Genomic DNA, 17,500 nt, shown 5'->3' on the forward strand with positions numbered 1-17,500 from the left:
GACAACGTGTGCCTGCGCGAGCCCTGCCAGAACTACATGAAGTGCATCTCGGTGCTGCGCTTCAACAGCTCCGCCCCCTTCATCTCCTCCCCCTCCATCCTGTTCCGGCCCATCCACCCCATCGCCGGCCTGCGCTGCCGCTGCCCCGCTGGCTTCACGGGGGACTACTGCGAGACGGAGATCAACCTGTGCTACTCCAACCCCTGCCTGAACGGGGGCGTGTGCGCCCGCACCGAGGGGGGCTACACCTGCATCTGCCGGGAGAACTACACCGGTGAGTCCTGACGCTCTGGGGCGGTCCTCCTGACGAGAGGGGGGAGCTCTGGTGGTCCAATGGGTCCTGTTATGATGAGAGGGAGCCCTGGTGCAGCCCTTGAATACAGCGTTACAGTCATTATGATGAGAGGGAGCCCTAGTGGTCCAATAGGTAGGGTTGTTATGATGAGAGGGAGCCCTAGTGGTCCAATAGGTAGGGTTGTTATGATGAGAGGGAGCCCTAGTGGTCCAATAGGTAGGGTTGTTATGGTGAGAGGGAGCCCTAGTGCAGGCCTTGAATGCAACATTACAGTTGGTATGGTAAGAGGACCCCCTAGTTCAGGCCTTGAATACAACGTTACAGTCATTATGATGAGAGGCAGCCCTAGTGCAGGCCATGAATACAGCGTTACAGTCATTATGATCAGAGGGAGCCCTAGGGTCCATGTTATGATGAGAGGGATGACCGATGTGTCAGTGATACGGACTGGAGGCCCAAGGCATCCAAGCCTAGCTGAACTAGCAGAGCGTGGCGTTTGATTCCCACCGGGGTTAACCAATGCTTACAACTCACCACCACACACGCCTGACAGATTCCACTGTGGCGCCCGTGAAGGGTCTTGTGTTCGGCTGATCTGCTGTCTATTTTGACACTGGCCAGTCCACCTTTTCTTTAATATCATGGATGGGGGAAGGGTAAATGACAGCCATGTTTTGTAGTTTGCACAACATGGCTGCCCCCCCCCTTCTCCCCACAAAGCAAACAGGAAGGAGCGCTGTCTGTGTTCCTGCTGTGCCACACAACGTGACGCGTGTCAGACATCTCGACGAGGAACGTTTGCCGTCTCAAACAACAAAGACAGACCTACCGCAACGATAACACGAGGTTCTTCTACGCCACACAGCACGAGCGAAATATGCGATCATGCCTTCGCACACAAGCACACAATCTACAATAAAACATGCACAGGCACACACACACACGCAGACACGCATCCGAATACACACCGGTCCTCATTATACCTGAGCAGAGACACTCAGATCTCCCCTCTTGTCATGAGGTGTGCTGCCGTGCATCTCGTTGAGAATCATCCCTACAGTGTGAGAGAAAGATCCTTCACAGAACCACAGAGGGGGAGACGGAGGGAGAGAATGAAGGAGATGTTACGGGGAGAGAGAGAGATGGGAGTGAGGGAGAGAGTCCACAGAGGAAGAACGACAAAGGGGGAGAGGGAGGGAGGGAGAGAATGAAGGAGATGTGTGGAGGAGTGAGATGTGGAAGTGAAAGCTGCACAGAGTTGGAGGGAGAGTTGTAACGGCCTTGTGGACTTGGGGCTGAAGAGTGAGAGAGAGTGGGAGGAGAAGAGAGGAGAAGAGAGGAGAACAAACAAGTGGAGAATGATGAAAGATAAATACCTTGAGGCAAAAAGAGCGAGGGCGAAACAATTTGGAGAGAAAGAGAGAGAGAGATTTCCAAAGGAACAAGAGGATGGAAACTGCATGAGCTTCAACAAGAAAACAAAGAGGGAAGCGAGGAAGAGATGAAAGGCGGACAGGATGGAGTGAGGGAGGGAGAGTGAGGGAGAGGGAGGGAGGGAGAGGCGTGGGGGGAGTGTTGATGCTGATTCTGCAACACGGAGTAACCTCAGAGACTTCTCCCTACTTTATTAGTTTGCCCTTCGTGTTGGTTTCTCTATCGCGCTCCGTTCTCTCTGTTCTCCCCCACTCCCTCTCTGGTCTCTAGTTTTTTCGGGAGAAACTCTTTATAGAATAGAATAAAGAGATAAAGAGACTCTTTATTCTATCCTCGTGTCATTCACGGTGCTGTGTGGGAAATGATACTGGTTGATGCTTGTGGCTGTTTGACTCCCAGTCGAATGGTTCTGGGTTAAATTCCCAATGTCCACAGTCTGCCTATAAGTGCCCTTGAACAAGATGCCTCACACTTAACTGCTCCTTAATGACACCTAGCTAAAACATGTTCTTCCGTAAGGCTCTTTGGTTAAGAATGTTGCTCATTGACGAAATATAAAAATTAAAAACACTAAATAATAAGTCAATAATAAATATTTGTTTGGTAATGCATCGTCGATATTTGCAATGGCTGAGAACGCGGTGTAGCATAGATAACTTGCCTGATGTCTTTGAATCGTCCCTTCCGGCGGTGTCCTGTTTGGCACGATTGTAACACCGTTTCGGCAACAATTGAAAGGCCCTCAGACGCGTTGGAGGAAGCGGTTACAGTGATAGCTGGAGAGGCCAGGAGATTGATTCTAATGTTACTTCGCTTGCATGCCTGTGGGCCCCATTAATGGATTAGATCAGATAAATGCGTAATTTGCGCACGCAGTGTTTGCAGCTCACTCTCCACCTTTAACCACACAGCGCTCTACGTTAAAGAGACTATAAAATATAAAGGGCTCCTTGGGAAGGAGTAATTAAGACTGCTGAATTGGACTTAAGACCCCCTCACCCCTATAGCTGAAACCTTTTAGCTGTCATTACATTCAGCGTTGTAATATTTTAACGATCTGTAAAATAACAACACTATTGGTAATCGTTAAAAGAGAGTTTTTCCATGCCGTTCAATTAAGGCACTTTATTTGTGAAGCGCATTTCATTCAAAATTCTGTGGTTCAATTTGCTGTACTTTTCCGCTTGACTATATGAAGAAGTACAATGAAAGAATGAATATGAACATAAGGAAACACATCGCCATGAGCACTGGAGCCAGTCCGGTGCATTGCAAACTGGATTTGATACAGACAAGAAGGTTAAAGTGTCTGTGCTGAACGGCTTGCTGTGCCACTTAAATATTCTACGGTAAATTTAAGTTTGTCCTTGACTGTGTCTTCATTGGGGATACTATGATAGGTAATACATGCGTTTCATTTTTTAAGATGGTAGTTTGTAGAAGGATGAGGGATTTAAAATATACTCAAGGTTACAAGGGTGGGATGAAGTTAGTCTACCAAAACTATCAACTGCAAAGATAAGACAGAGAATCGCTGCTTGTCTTTTCACGTGTACATCAAAACAAGACGGTTCTGACCTCCAGAAACTGTAAAAATTGGAAAGGGAACAATCAGGGAATAAACTCCATTTTGTTTTCAATGAGTAAAACCCAGAACGAAAAACCGAAAGGTCAGGGAAGTGTTCAGCATTAGTGGATCCAGGAGGAAGAACAGCCAACATGTCCAAACGAAACGCCCAGTGTTCATGGGAGATTAGATCAGCAGACGCACAATAACCAACACAATGACAATGAGAGAGAGCCGAATAGAGAGATAGACAAGTGAGTGTGTGGACCATTCTTTTTTATCAAAATGATTTGTTTTCTTTGGATTCACAGAGAGGGGACCGCACTGAACGATTGCTTTTGTAAGCAACACAGTTTCCAACAAAAAATTTTTAGAAGGAAAAGATTGGAGCCACATTGGACATTAAGTGGGAGGCAGAAAACAGATGTGAAACGGAGAGGGGATGAGGAGAGGGAGATGGAGAGAGAGAGGACAGAGAATGAAAGAGGAGGAAGGAGAGAAGGAGAGAGAAAATAAGATTGGAGACCGGAGGAGAGAAGCGAGGAAAGGTAACGAGGAGGAGAGGAGAGGAGGCAGTAAGCAAAGGTGTGATTACTTTGGGAAGCGATGCAGGGAATATTTTATTGGTGTGAGTGAGTGGAAGAGATGGGGAAACAGAAATTGAGAACGTGGGCGTTGGGGGCATGGACTCGGTTACATCTGATGCCATATGTTTCGGAAAACATATTAGAATAAATATGACAGTCCTACCTCTGTCTCTATATTTCTTCACCTCTATCTCTCTCTCTCACACACACACACACACACACACACACACACACACACACACACACACACACACACAGACACACAGACAGACACACACACTTATTTTTGTCATTATAATTTGTCCTACTTCGCGGCAGAAGATTAATTTCCATTTAATTTGAACCTCATTACCCATCATTCCTAGGGCAGTCTGGAGCCATTGTAATCAATGGCTGTGTTGCTTGGGGGGGATGAAGAGATGTAGTCCAGACGACGGTTGTGCACACACGGTGAACCTCCAGACACCTCTCTGGGCTCGCAAGACCACTCAACTCTGGAGGGGGAGGGAGAAAGGGAGGGCCCGAGACGGAGGGTTTAGGTTTACCTGTTTCAAGAGCATTATTACAGAGAAAGAGAATTGTGTTTAAAGGTTAAAGTCCATTCTTACAACAACCTAACACTCACTGAAGCATCACACACACACACACACACACACACACACACACACACACCCCTCACCCCCCTTACCGGCGCTCCCCTACTTGCTCCCTAATCAATCCTTGGGGGGTTAAGTGTTGTTGCCCGAGGGATCTTCGGCAGTGCTGACGAGGGAGAGGGGGAGGGTGGGAGAAAGAGAGAGAGAGAGGGAGGCAGGGTGTTTCCTTGGTCGCCCTTGGTTCCCCCGTAGCACAATTCAGGGGGGGGGGGGTTTAATCGCCAACCCCCTCTTTAAAAGCATGAAAGAAGAGGAGCAGAGTGAGAGATGGGATGGGTGATGTGGAATCCTGCCTGGCCGTGGCCTCCTGGCTTGCGGCTCTTGTTTGGTTAATTACGGTGATTTTATCATCCGTGAACTGCGTCGCCGCAGCCGGTGGATGACAAAGATGTGAGCGAGGGCAGAACGAGAGAGGTGGAGAGAGAAAAATGCCGACCCGAAGGGAGGAATGTGGCTTTGGCGAGAGACGAGATGGAGAACGAATGAGACGGAGAGAGCACAATGATTGCAGGCGTTGGGGTGAATACATTTTTGGGATGTTTTTCAAAATAGATAAAATAGACAAACAAATATGAAGACATGTGAAGGAGGGGAGGGAGAGAGAGATGCGGTGAAGGATAAATGGGGAGACGGAGAGAGAAGATGAGACAGAGAGAGAGAGAGAGAGAGAGTGAAGGGGAGAGATAATGAACACAAGAGAGTACTAATGTATGAGCCCCTGGGGATGTTCTGTGTTAGGTGAGGTGGGTGAGGGTGTGGTGCTCCCGCACAACCCTAGAAGTACAGAGGGAGAGAGAGAGAGGGAGAGAGAGAGAGAGAGAGAGAGGGAGAGAGGAGGGGAGAGAGAGGGTGAGGCTTTGGCTTTGATGAATAAAACATCCAGCGTCATGAAGGCGTGTGAATCCATTAAGGCAGACTGAAAACGACTGACAAGTGTAGGGAGAGAGGAGGGAGACTCGTGTGGTTGTTACGAAGGGAGGGAGAGGGAGAGAGAGGGGGGAGAGAGAGAGAGAGGGGGGGGGGGAGGGGGGGGGGGGTGCAGAGGAAAGACAATCAAGGGGAAAGCAGAACAAGTGGGAGAGGAAGCACTGAGATGGCGGTTGAGGAGATAGAGAGAAACCATACTCTTCTTCTCTCCTTTCCTTTTGACTCCTCTTCTCTCATCTCTACTTCTCTCCTCTCCTCTCCTCATCTTGTATCCTCCTCTTCTCTTGTCTCGTGTCTCCTCATCTCCTCTCCTCCTATTCTCGTCTCCTCCTCTCGTCTCCTCCTCCTCTTGTCTGTCTCATCTCGTATCCACCTCTTCTCCGCTCTCTTCTTTTCTCCTCATCTCCTCTGCTCATCTCCTCTCCTCTCTTCCGGTCTCCTCAGCTCCTCTCCTTAGCCCCTTTTGTTCCTTAATTTGTCCCTCCCAATCTCCCTTCCGTCCTCCCTATACCTTGATGCTCTCCTGCATGGGGGCTAGGCCGAGGCGTGGCCCTGTGTCGTGATATCCTACCTTGAGTACTGGTGGAGCAGAGCCTCTGAGCGCTGTCTACACTGTATCTCTGTGTGTCTCTGGACCTAAGGCTCTGCATGGTGTCTAGTCTGTGTGCCTCTCTGTGTGTGTGCGGACATTAGGCTATGAGTGGTGTCTGGCTGTCTCTGTGTGTGCGTGTGTTTGTGTGTGGGTCTGGACATACTGGACTGAAGGTACTAAATGCACAGATTATCCTCCTGCTCTCCCTCAATCCTTTTTCTCTGTTGTCTTTCTTTGTGTGACTAAGTTGGCTGTGTGTGTGTGTGTGTGTGTGTGTGTGTGTGTGTGTGTGTGTGTGCATGTGCATGCGTGCGTGTGTATGTGTGTGTTCTCTGTGAAGAGTAGCAGCAGTAAGATGAGCATAATGGAGGCCTGGGTCTCAGGTCTCTGCTGAAGGGGGGTGACATCATGTCTGCTGAACAGCCTGTCTGGCTCACTGCTATGGAGGGGTCAAGTAGCATCTCTTCAGTACACAGTCTGTCTGTCATCAGTCAATATATGTCTCTCTGGCTGTCTCTCTCTCTGTCGGTTTGTCTGTCTGCCTCTCTGTCTGTCTTTTATCAGTCAATATATGTCTCTCTGTCTGTCTCTCTCTCTGTCAGTTTGTCTGTCTGCCTCTCTGTCTGTCTTTTATCAGTCAATATATGTCTCTTTGTCGGTCTGTCTGTCTGTCTCACTGTGTGTGTAATCAGTCAATATATGTAGGTCTGTTCGCCTTTCTGTCAGACTCTCTGTCAGTTAATATATAATGTATGTCGGCCTTTCTGCGTGTGATCAGCCAATATATATTTCTGTCCATCTGTCTGTCCCTATCTACTTATTTGTCTCTTTCGTTAGCCAATATGTCAGACTGTCTGTCTGTTTGAATGAGGTGTGTGTGTGCATGTATGTGTGTGTGACGCATAATTCATGAGTTTAAATGTCTGTTTATTGATGTAAATATTAATGAGAAGGAATACTGGTTTTTGGGAGTTGCAGACAAAGGAAATGAGAGAGAGAAAAAAAAGTGAGAGTGTGTGTGTGTGTGTGTGTGTTTTCCTTTGTGACTGACTGTGGATTGATGGACAGATGGTTGGAATGATAGATGGGCAAGTTGGTGTGTGTGTGTGTGTGTGTGTGTGTGTGTGTGTGTGTGTTAAGTGTGAGTGTGTGTGTGTGTGTGTGTGTGTGTGTGTGTGTGTTAGTGAGTGATTAAGTGTGAGAGTGTGTGTGTGTGTGTGTGTGTGTGTGTGTGTGTGTGTGTGTGTGTGTGTGTGTGTGTGTGTGTGTGTGTGTGTGTGTGTGTTGTAGAGATACCCAGTACAACCTAGAGCGTTTTAAAAAAAATAGCCGAATGATCCCAATGATCTGTGAGATTGTGTGTGTGTGTGTGTCTGATTGTGTCTGTTCCCCTGCTTTCTTGCATGTGTGTAAGAGTCATAAAGAGAGACGTTGTTTCTGTTTGTGAATGTCTGTGGGTGTCCTCAGAAGTGCCTTAACCTGGTTGTCTCAAGGAGCAAACTGCCTGTAGGTGTGTGTGTGTGTGTGTGTGTGTGTGTGTGTGTGTGTGTGTGTGTGTGTGTGTGTGTGTGTGTGTGTTTTCGGTGTATGCGTGGGTGGTGGTTCGGTCTCTATGGAGAAGCTTCAGACTTCCAGTTGGTTTTGACTGGCAGCCAAATTTCTGTTTACCATCCCTTGGAGGCAGGTATTGTGGGTGTGTGTGTGTTTGCGTGGGTGTTTGTGTGTGTGTGTGTGTGTGTGTGTGTGTTGGATGCCACACACCTCTGAAACAACAGCAAGGGCAGCAAACATATTTTTTCTCCTTTCCCACTTCCATGTTAGCCTGAAGGATACACCACACAAACACGCACACACACACACACACACACACACACACACACACACACACACACACACACACACACACACACACACATTTTCCAAAAACAAAGGAACCATGATGCTTCTAAGAGTTTTTTTTCAGGCCAATCGATAGAGAAGCCGATTTCAGGGATTTCATCCTTCTGATGGATAAACCACTGTCAGATACACAGTCGGTACAGACGCTGCTGTGGTTAGGTGGGCCAGCCTTAGCCCTGGGTCCTTTTAGCCTCCTGGTGACAGTTTGATGGACAGTGAAAAGATCTATGATGCTTTGAGCATTTTCTGTATTTTTAGCTCATGTGTTAATAAGGGTTCAACCTAGCTACACTAACCCTTGTCCCTAGTTAAATGTCATCAACTCTAACCGTTAATCCTAAAGATCTGTCCTTGGCTAGATCCATCCTAACCCTGGCTAACTCTTACCAAGCATGAACAATCCTATTTAACCCTTATCAACCCTGAAGCCATGTTTACCTCGAGCTAACCCTAACCAACCCTGAAGCCATATTTAACTCTAGCTAACCCTAACCAACTCTGAAGCCCTATATTCAACCCTAGCTTACCCTAACCAACCTAAAGACCTATTCAACTAGCTAACCCTAACAAAACCTACAACCTATTTCCCCTGCTAACCGTATCCCACATTTCCCATCTGGGATTAATGTCTTATCTTCACTGTGTCTACCAGTTCAACAAGTATACTCAGGTGTATCTGAAAGGAAAAAGCCTGCTCTCTAATCATGTTAGATTAAGAATTGCCGGACAGAATTGCCACATGAATACACTGATTTCTTTGAGATGCTACGTTAGCGGGGTATTTATATCCTAGCTTGTCTTGGCAGAGTCGCCTCTGTAGAGGTGAGATGAAAGAAAAAAGTCCTTGATTAAAGGAGCAGTATTATGAATGATATTGAATAAAAGATTTTGGCTAATTAGTGTACATACAGTACATTGGCCTCTATCAATCTAGTGCCTTTCCCATAGAGAAGCAACACTTCTAAACAGCTAAACAGCTAAAAACAAACCAGTGTGTAATTAATAGGAATCAAAATGGCTTATTTATTTTGGATAGGATTAGAAAGGATTACGAAAAGATCATAGACAGTACAAGGTTTTGTAGCCCATAGATAATCCTATGAGATTGTCAAATTTTAGGTAAATGCCCTTAAATTAATAGCATAGATATACTTAAAATCTGAATCTGCTTCATGTTTTAAACAAAGGCCTGCAAGAAATTTGACTCTGGTTTTCAGGCACTATTTTACAAAAGTACACATTAATTCAGAGGCCAGGGTAAAATAATGAATCCATATGAAGTATGTATACTTAGATATGTGTGTGTGTTGTTTTGAGTTGTATGATCCATGTGTTGATTATGTTGAACTGACCTTAATTTCTCTCTCTCCCCCCCCCCTCTGTCCCCCGCTCTCTCTCTCCCCCCCCCTGTCCCCCTCTCTCTCTCTCCCCCTCCCACCCTCTCTTTCCCCTCCCTCTCTCTCCTCTTATTCCTTCCCCTCTCCCCTCTCCCCCTCCCTCTCCCTCCCCCTCCCTCTCTCTCCCTCTCTCTCCCACCCTCTCTCCCCCTTCCCCTCTCTCTCCCCCTCCCTCTCTCTCACCCCCTCTCTCCCCCTCCTCCCCCCTCTCCCTCACCCTCTCTCCCCCTTCCCCTCTCTCTCCCCCTCCCTTTCTCCCCCTCGATCCCCCCCTCCCTCCCTCCCTCCAGGGGACCGCTGTGAGGTGGACCGGCGGGGGGGGCCGCTGCGTCCCGGGCGTGTGCCGTAACGGGGGGACGTGCCGGGAGCTGTCCGGCGGGGGGTTCCGCTGCGAGTGTCCGGCGGGCGGGGGCTACGAGCGGCCGTACTGCTCCGTCACCGCGCGCTCCTTCCCGCCCAAGTCCTTCGTCATGTTCCACGGGCTGCGGCAGCGCTTCCACCTCTCCATCTCCCTCACGTGAGTACTGGGCGGGAGGGAGGGTGGAGGGAGGGTGGAGGGAGGGTGGAGGGAGGGCGGAGGGAGGGAGGAGGGAGGGAGGGAGGGAGGGGAGGGCGGAGGGAGGGAGGAGGAAGGGGGGAGGGAGGGAGGAGGAAGAATGGAGGGAGGAGGGAGGAGGGAGGGAGGGAGGAGGGAGGAGGGAGGGAGGGAGGAGGAAGGGTGGAGGGAGGGTGGAGGAGTCGGTCTAGGTGGTGGTTCTCCTGAGATGAGCTGAGTTCTTACGGCTGTTGAGACGGAATGATTAAACATTACAAACGGTAACCACGAATACTGATGGTGAATACCTAATAACAAAGGGCATCATCAAACCAAATATGAATCTGGTAATTAGGTCAACGATCTTGAGGGGGGAATGTTATGTTGAAGTATGAATGATGTCATCATTCTCTAACAAGGGAGGGTGTAGTGATGTAGTGGTGAGGCATGCTCATCTTCTGTGCTGTAGTCCTCTATCGTTGTCTGGAGACACGCCACAGGAAGTTTTCCTTCAGAAGAAAGGTGTGGGATTTCGGAAACACGTCTTTGCACACGTCATCGGTCCTTATAATAGCGTACTCTCGGATCTGCTATCAGAGATTAGTCTGGTTCATTGTGGTGGATTCTGCGGCTCCCTCTCCCTGGCTCTGTTGCGATGCTCTTTAGCGAAACGCAATCCGGACCTGATAAGGAGTCAGAATCACATCAGCGTCGTCTTTGAGGCTTCCTCCGGTTTCCTGCAGTCTGATCCTCCTGGAGATCCTGTTCATACCACTCTGCTGGCACAATTACAGTTGCACGAGATCAACCATCAGTTTCTTCTTTCAATTCAGCTGGATTCTCTTCCCTGTTCTTGCTGTCCATTTCTGGTTTGAGTCTCTGCCAGAGTAACAAGATCAATCCTCTTTATGCTGCTCTGGCTCCACCACTGCTCTCTATTCCGCCATTACTCGCCACATCTCTCTGTTCTCTGCTGCGTTTGTGCCTTTATCCTCTCTGTCTGTCTGTCTGTCTGTCTGTCTGTCTGTCTGTCTGTCTCTCTGTCTGTCTCTCTCTCTCTCTCTCTCTCTCTCTCTCTCTCTCTCTCTCTCTCTCTCTCTCTCTGTGTCTCAGCAGCCCCTGCTCTGTACCTTTTACCTGCTCTGTTGTGATTAAATGCACAATCAAAAGTAGCATCTCCCTTCCTGTGAGTTGATGAATTGTTTTGTGAGGAAAACAAGATATGAATGTGGAATGAAATCTATGATGGATGTGAGTTGATCCTCTCTGCACAGTAGTGAGAGAACGCTTGTGTTATCGATATTAGTCACAGGGGGAGATGCTATACTCATTCGATCGTGCCCGTTAGACTACCCCGAAAATATAATCAATATTATTTTGAGTCAATTTACATTTTTTACATAAAATGTAAATTGGCTGGAGTCACCATTTGTTGAGGCTGCGATGTTGGACGAAGTAATTGGATGTCTTAATTGGATCGGAGCAGTGTCTCGTTAGGTGAAAATGACTTTCTCCCAGACATCGGTCATCTGTGTTGAAAACACCATGGCTGTGTAGTACACACTCTAACTAGGAACACCTGGACCACACAGTTCCCCTCCTCTCTTTCTCTGTCTCCCCTCCTCACCTCTTGACTTCACAAGCAGGGAGGCAGAGGGGCTTTGGAATGGACATCCACAGTGGTGGTTTGGCACCTTATGGAGTGGTTGCCATGGGAGATTTTGTGGTGCTATGCTGGTTGCCAAGGTGACCAGCCCCAGGGCTGATGTGGGGATCGTTAGAATTGGCTCCTATGGGAGGTCACGATGTAATGGTCATTTTATTCGATGGAAAATAACCAAGTTGCACCATCTCATAAGACTGGAATACAAACCTGGCGACGTTTAATACCTTTAGACGGCTTTGGTTAAAAAAATATCTTTGAGCCGGAAACCGGAGAGGTTTAAGGTTGTGTTATGAAGCACTGTCAAACATCAGAGTGCGAGGGTTCAACTCCCAAAGAGACTGTGGGATGAGGTGGCTTAACATCATAAACCTCACTTGACTAAATTCAGGATTACATCCATAGGAGCCAGGAATTATGGCTGATTTGAGTGAGTTTGCAGCAGAAACCGACGTGACCAAACGGTTGCTCGTTCAAATCCCTACTTTAGTCGTTAAAAAATATACAGTATTCACAAGCTTTGCCGTCGTTATTAAGCTAGCACACATAATGGTTATCATCAATGTCGTGCTTCATAAATAAGCAAATCTTTGGAGAGATGTTAAGGTATTCTTAAAGAATAACAGTGAACGCCACCCGTTGCCACCCGTACTGCCTTGCTCAATCGCTCATGCCCAGAATTCAATGGAAGACTCCATACAGGAAAATACAGTCCCCAATCACACTCTTCGTTATATGCCAGGTACTATCCTGGGTTGTTTAACTTTGAGCTTTTAGCTCTTAATGCTGGCCAAGCTTAGCTTAGCTTCTGGGTTTATGCTTTGTGAGAGATATATCATGTCTCATTATAGCCGGCTGTCAGACTGCTGTCTATGTTCATGATGTTATTATGTACGGCTGGGGAGTGCCGTAGTTGGTCATAGCTGCTGGTTTAGCTCTGACTTTAACATCACGGGGCGAGGAGGAGTCCATCATAATTCATTCAAGTTAAAAATACAAAAAGTCTCCTGAAATATAATTACTGTTATTAAGTAATGTACACATGAAGCTGGAAATTGAATTTGAAAAAGTACTCTAAAGCACTTTTGCCTACCATTGGTTTACAGAAAAAGCAATTTTTTTTTACCTCAATGGAAAGCTAACATGTTTACTTCTCATTAGTTGGGGTGTGACCAGTAGGCCAGTGTAAGTGTTTGACTCTTCACTGGAGATCTCCTTGGTGTGTTATTTCTTGGGGAGATAACTTCATATCTGGGGGTAGCATCAAATAGGCCGTTAGCGCTTTGATTCCTGTGCACATAAACACGCTGGCCTTAGCCGCAGCTAGTCCCCGGGGCTTAGCTTTGTAAAAAGGAGGCCACGGTGCACTCAGGAATACATTAGACTAATGCCAAGCTATGCTAATGTACTTGTAGCTGTTTAGCCCAGGGCCTGACCACAGCAATACACAGTGGACACCAAATGCAATGCTAATTAGCTTAACCTAATGACCTCCGCTGCTGCTATGCTAAAACGACTCTGGTTTGGAAGTTCTTGCAGTGAAGGTGGGGTTATGATGCTGTTGTTCTTCCGCTGCTGTGGAGCAACATCTTGGTATTACAGATGACTCAGACATGAACCTTCAGGGAGTCTGTTGGGATTAACGGGATGTCGAGGATTTGTGGATGCATGTAATTGTTTAAAACTACTGTATGTTTGACTAGTGTATTTATTGTCTGTGTGTGTGTGTGTGTGTATGTGTGTGTGTGTGTTACAGCTTCGCCACCCTGGAGAGCAACGGGCTCCTGTTTTATAACGGACGCTTCAACGAGAAACACGACTTCATGGCTCTGGAGATACAGGATGGACAAGTGATGCTGAAGTACTCCACAGGTGTGTGTGTGTGTGTGTGTGTGTGTGTGTGTGTGTGTGTGTGTGTGTGTGTGTGTGTATGTGTGTGTGTGTGTGTGTGTGTGTGTGTGTGTGAACTAATGAGATTCACACAACATGTTCCTGAGTGTATTAACAGTGTCGTCTGTTCGCCTGTCTGTCTGCGTGACTGTGTGCGTCCAGGTGAGCTGTCCACTCAGGTCAGCCCCTTCTTACCGGGTGGGGTGAGTGATGGAGAGTGGCACACCGTCCACATCCACTACTACAATAAGGTGACTACACACGTCTGTGTGTGTGTGTGTGTGTGTGTGTGTGTGTGTGTGTGTGTGTGTGTATGTGTGTGTGTGTGTGTGTGTGTGTGTGTGTGTGTGTGTACATGCATATGTCTATCTGGTGGCAATTTCTAGATTTTTTTCCATCACTTTTTGCTTAGCTGAATGTTATCTCAATAAATATTATGTTGAATCACAGAAGTGCATTTATTATTTAATTCATATTTGATACTTATACACTAATTGTCTTTCAACACATACACTGCTTTTTACTTTGCCAATGTATTATTTGCACCATTGAATCGCTGTCATGCACGCTACACACTGTATCACACTACATACACACTGCATCGCACCGAATACACACTGCATCACACTGCATCACACTACAAACACACTGGTCACACTACATACACACTGCATCGCACTACAAACACACTGCATCACATTACATACACACTGCATCACACTACATACACACTGCATCACACTACATACACACTGCATCACATACACACTGCATCACATACACACTGCATCACACTACATACACACTGCATCACATACACACTGCATCACACTACATACACACTGCATCACACTATATACACACTGCATCACACTACATACACACTGCATCACATACACACTGCATCACACTACATACACACTACATCACACTACAATCACACTAGTCACACTACATACACACTGCATCACATACACACTGCATCACACTACATACACACTGCATCACACTACAAACACACTGGTCACACTACATACACACTACATCACACTACAAACACACTGGTCACACTACATACACACTGCATCACATTTGCCTGCATCTGTTTCTCACACAGCTTCTTGTTTAATTTAATCCATCACTCTTTTTCATTTTCTTCAGCCCAGTACTATAGGTCGCTATGTGAGTATGTGTGTTTATCAGGGTGTACATATCCGTCCCGTCTGTCGCTCTCTCTCTCTGTCTGTCTGTCACTCTTTCTCCCTCCATATCTCTATCACAGTACGAGATATGCCTGCTGGAATCTGTGATTAGATTTTAGTGTAATCCACCTCCAACCTCTCCTCTAACCCCGGTTTGAACTCCAGGCTGTCCTCACTAACATGGTTATCTGAAGTGTTCTGTGTTCCTGTATGTGTGTGCTACAATGCTCCTGTTGGATCTGTCTGTATGTGGTGCACACCAAGCTCTAAGTAGAACGCAGCACTCCTTCTATAGAAGTACTCCCCCTTGCATGCGGTCTTTGTAGATTATTTTGGTTGTGGATATGTTATACTAAACTTGCCCCAATTCAAGCTGTGTTATATTTAAGCCTGCTTAATTCAAGCTATGCTATGTGCAGTTATTCTTGAAAGGACGAGTGTCCCAGTGTGGTTTTGACTATTGACAATTAGTGGGAACTCTTCCTGCATGCGTATCTAATGAAGTTCTTAACAGATTAGCTGGCATTGATTTCTGATTCCTCTGGCTTGATCTGCGTATCTATTTGCATCTTTGGTCAGGGAATTTGTCAGAACATCTCTCTGTGTCTAAATGGGTCTTTTATAAAGAAAACACCCAAACATCAAATCTGGGTAAGACAATATGAAGTTGACTAAAACACAATAGACAGCTATGTACACAGTCTTTGTGAAGGAGCAGGTCAATCTAATATATTATAATATATGCAGTCGGCGGGCGCGCTACCTCAAAGCGATTTACCTCGTTGTACATACATTATTAACACGGCTGCTCCTGGGGCGATCCAACCCCTAACCCCTGGCCCTCTTAGTGCCCTGCTCTGCTAATTGAGAATCACAGGACCAGGTTCAATTAATTATTCTGGTCATGTGGTCTGATCCTATCGGCTATAAAGGGACTGAGATGACAAAATAAAATACACAGAGATTGTATTTTATGGATCAGCGATCTTTAGTTCCTAAAGTGTGTGTGCTTGTGTCTGTATGTGCGCACGTGTACCTGCGTGTGTGTGTAGCTGCGTGTGCTCACCCTCTCCCGTGTGCCTGCCCCCCCCCCCCCACAGCCCAGGCGCAGCTCCAGCGGCGAGGCCCAGGGCCCCTCGGACGAGAAGGTGGCGGTGGTCAGCGTGGACGACTGTGACACGGCCGTGTCGCTGCGCTTTGGCCCCCAGCTGGGGAACTACACCTGCGCTGCTCAGGGCCAGCAGACCAGCAGCAAGAAGTAGGCCCCGCTTACCTGTCTGTCTGTCTGTCTGTCTGGAGATATAGCTGTCTGTCTGTGTGTCAATATATAGCTGTCTGTCTGTGTCGATATAGCTGTCTTTCTGTCTGTAGATATAGCTGTCTCTCTGTGTGTGTCGATATAGCTTACTGTCTGTCTGTCCGTCTGTATATAGATCTAGCTGTCTGTCTGTCGGGTGCGGCAGGGTCGGCTAAGCTCAGGAAGATGAAGGTGTTGACTTGTAACAGGAAGGTTGCTGGTTTGATCCCTGGCTCCTCCTAGCTCAGAGTGTCGAGGTGTCCCTGAGCGAGACGCCTCACCCCGACTGCTCCCGACGAGCTGGCTGTCGCCTTGAATGTTTGACAGCGCCGTTGGTGTGTGAATGTGTGTGTGAATGGTTGTAAGTCACTTTGGATGAAAGCGTACGTGTCAGTCTGTAGATATCTGTCTGTCCCTCTGTCTGCTTGTCTTTAGAACTGTCCAGCTGTATATCTCTGTGTCTATCTGTCTGTGTCTCTGATGCTATGTTTGTCTGCGACCATACACAGACCATACACACCATGCTCTGTGTTCGTCTCCTTATTCCTGTGCGACATGTCCCACACATCCAGCATTGGCAGGGAGTTTATCTGCAATACCTCACACAAGAGGGCTCCTTGTAACCTGCAGTTACACACATACACACACGCACACACACACACACACACACACACACACACACACACACACACACACACACACACACACTCACTCACTGTGTGTTGACGTGTGTCAGCTGGTTGGATGTGACGTGTCAATAGCCAGCAGGGCTGAGGGAGGAGGATCTCATCAAAGTGACAGAGCACTGGAACTCTGCTGAAATACCCTGCTGCTTGTTCAGTCGCTCAACTCTCTAGTCCTCTACCTCTCTCTCTCTCTCTCTCTATCTCTCTCTCTCTCTCTCTCTTATATTTTTCTCGCTCTCGCTATACCTCTCCCTTCCTCCCTCTCACACCCTCTATCTTCTCCTCTTTCTCTCATTCTCTTCTCATTCACTCTCCCCTACTCCTCTCTCTCTCTCTTTATTCCTCCACTACTTCTCTTGCTCTCTCTCTCTCTCTCTCTCACTCTCTCTCTCTCCCTTTATCTCTACTAGTTTTCTTTGATCTCACTGGTGGTCCATGTCAGTTAAGCAGATAATATGTTAGCATAGGACTTCATCTACTGCTAAAACTCCTCGTTGCAATAATAGTTTTAAGTGACAGGCTTGGAAAGTGAAAATGCCAACACTTCGTGTAATTGAATGAATTAATTAATTTATGTATTTATTTATTGACCTTTAAAATTCTCTTTTATGTTAATTCTTGATTTCACGTGGTTCTGGCTCCTCGTCCAAAAACATCATCTCCATAAACCTCCCCCTCCCTTTTTTTTGTTTTTCCATTTCTTTCTCTTTCCATATTCATCATACTATTTATAGTACAAGACCATCCACCCTGAATGGCGATGTGTCTATATTGGTGCTTCTCTAGTCAGCGCTATATTCATATATTCACAGCGCTATAGCCTGAGCTTTGCTAACCTACTCCTGCTGTCATTTGTAGAGCTGGAGGTCAGCA

At 47.0% G+C, this 17,500-nt stretch overlaps 1 protein-coding gene across 1 annotated transcript in view; it reads left to right on the forward strand.

Moving 5' to 3' along the window:
* Positions 1-17,500, forward strand: part of celsr3 (cadherin, EGF LAG seven-pass G-type receptor 3) — a gene marked incomplete at both ends in the record, with an annotated part of 86,120 nt that overhangs the window by 24,399 nt on the left and 44,221 nt on the right. Inside the window, 6 exon segments of the mRNA XM_084479773.1 lie at positions 1-274; positions 9,645-9,670; positions 9,672-9,871; positions 13,309-13,424; positions 13,605-13,693; positions 15,745-15,902. The exon segment at positions 1-274 is cut by the window's left edge and continues 15 nt beyond it. Of these exon segments, the coding sequence (XP_084335899.1) occupies positions 1-274; positions 9,645-9,670; positions 9,672-9,871; positions 13,309-13,424; positions 13,605-13,693; positions 15,745-15,902 (863 nt within the window).

Source organism: Micromesistius poutassou, assembly GCF_964030765.1.
Source record: "Micromesistius poutassou genome assembly, chromosome: 15".
In the NCBI taxonomy this organism is placed as follows: Eukaryota; Metazoa; Chordata; class Actinopteri; order Gadiformes; family Gadidae; genus Micromesistius; species Micromesistius poutassou.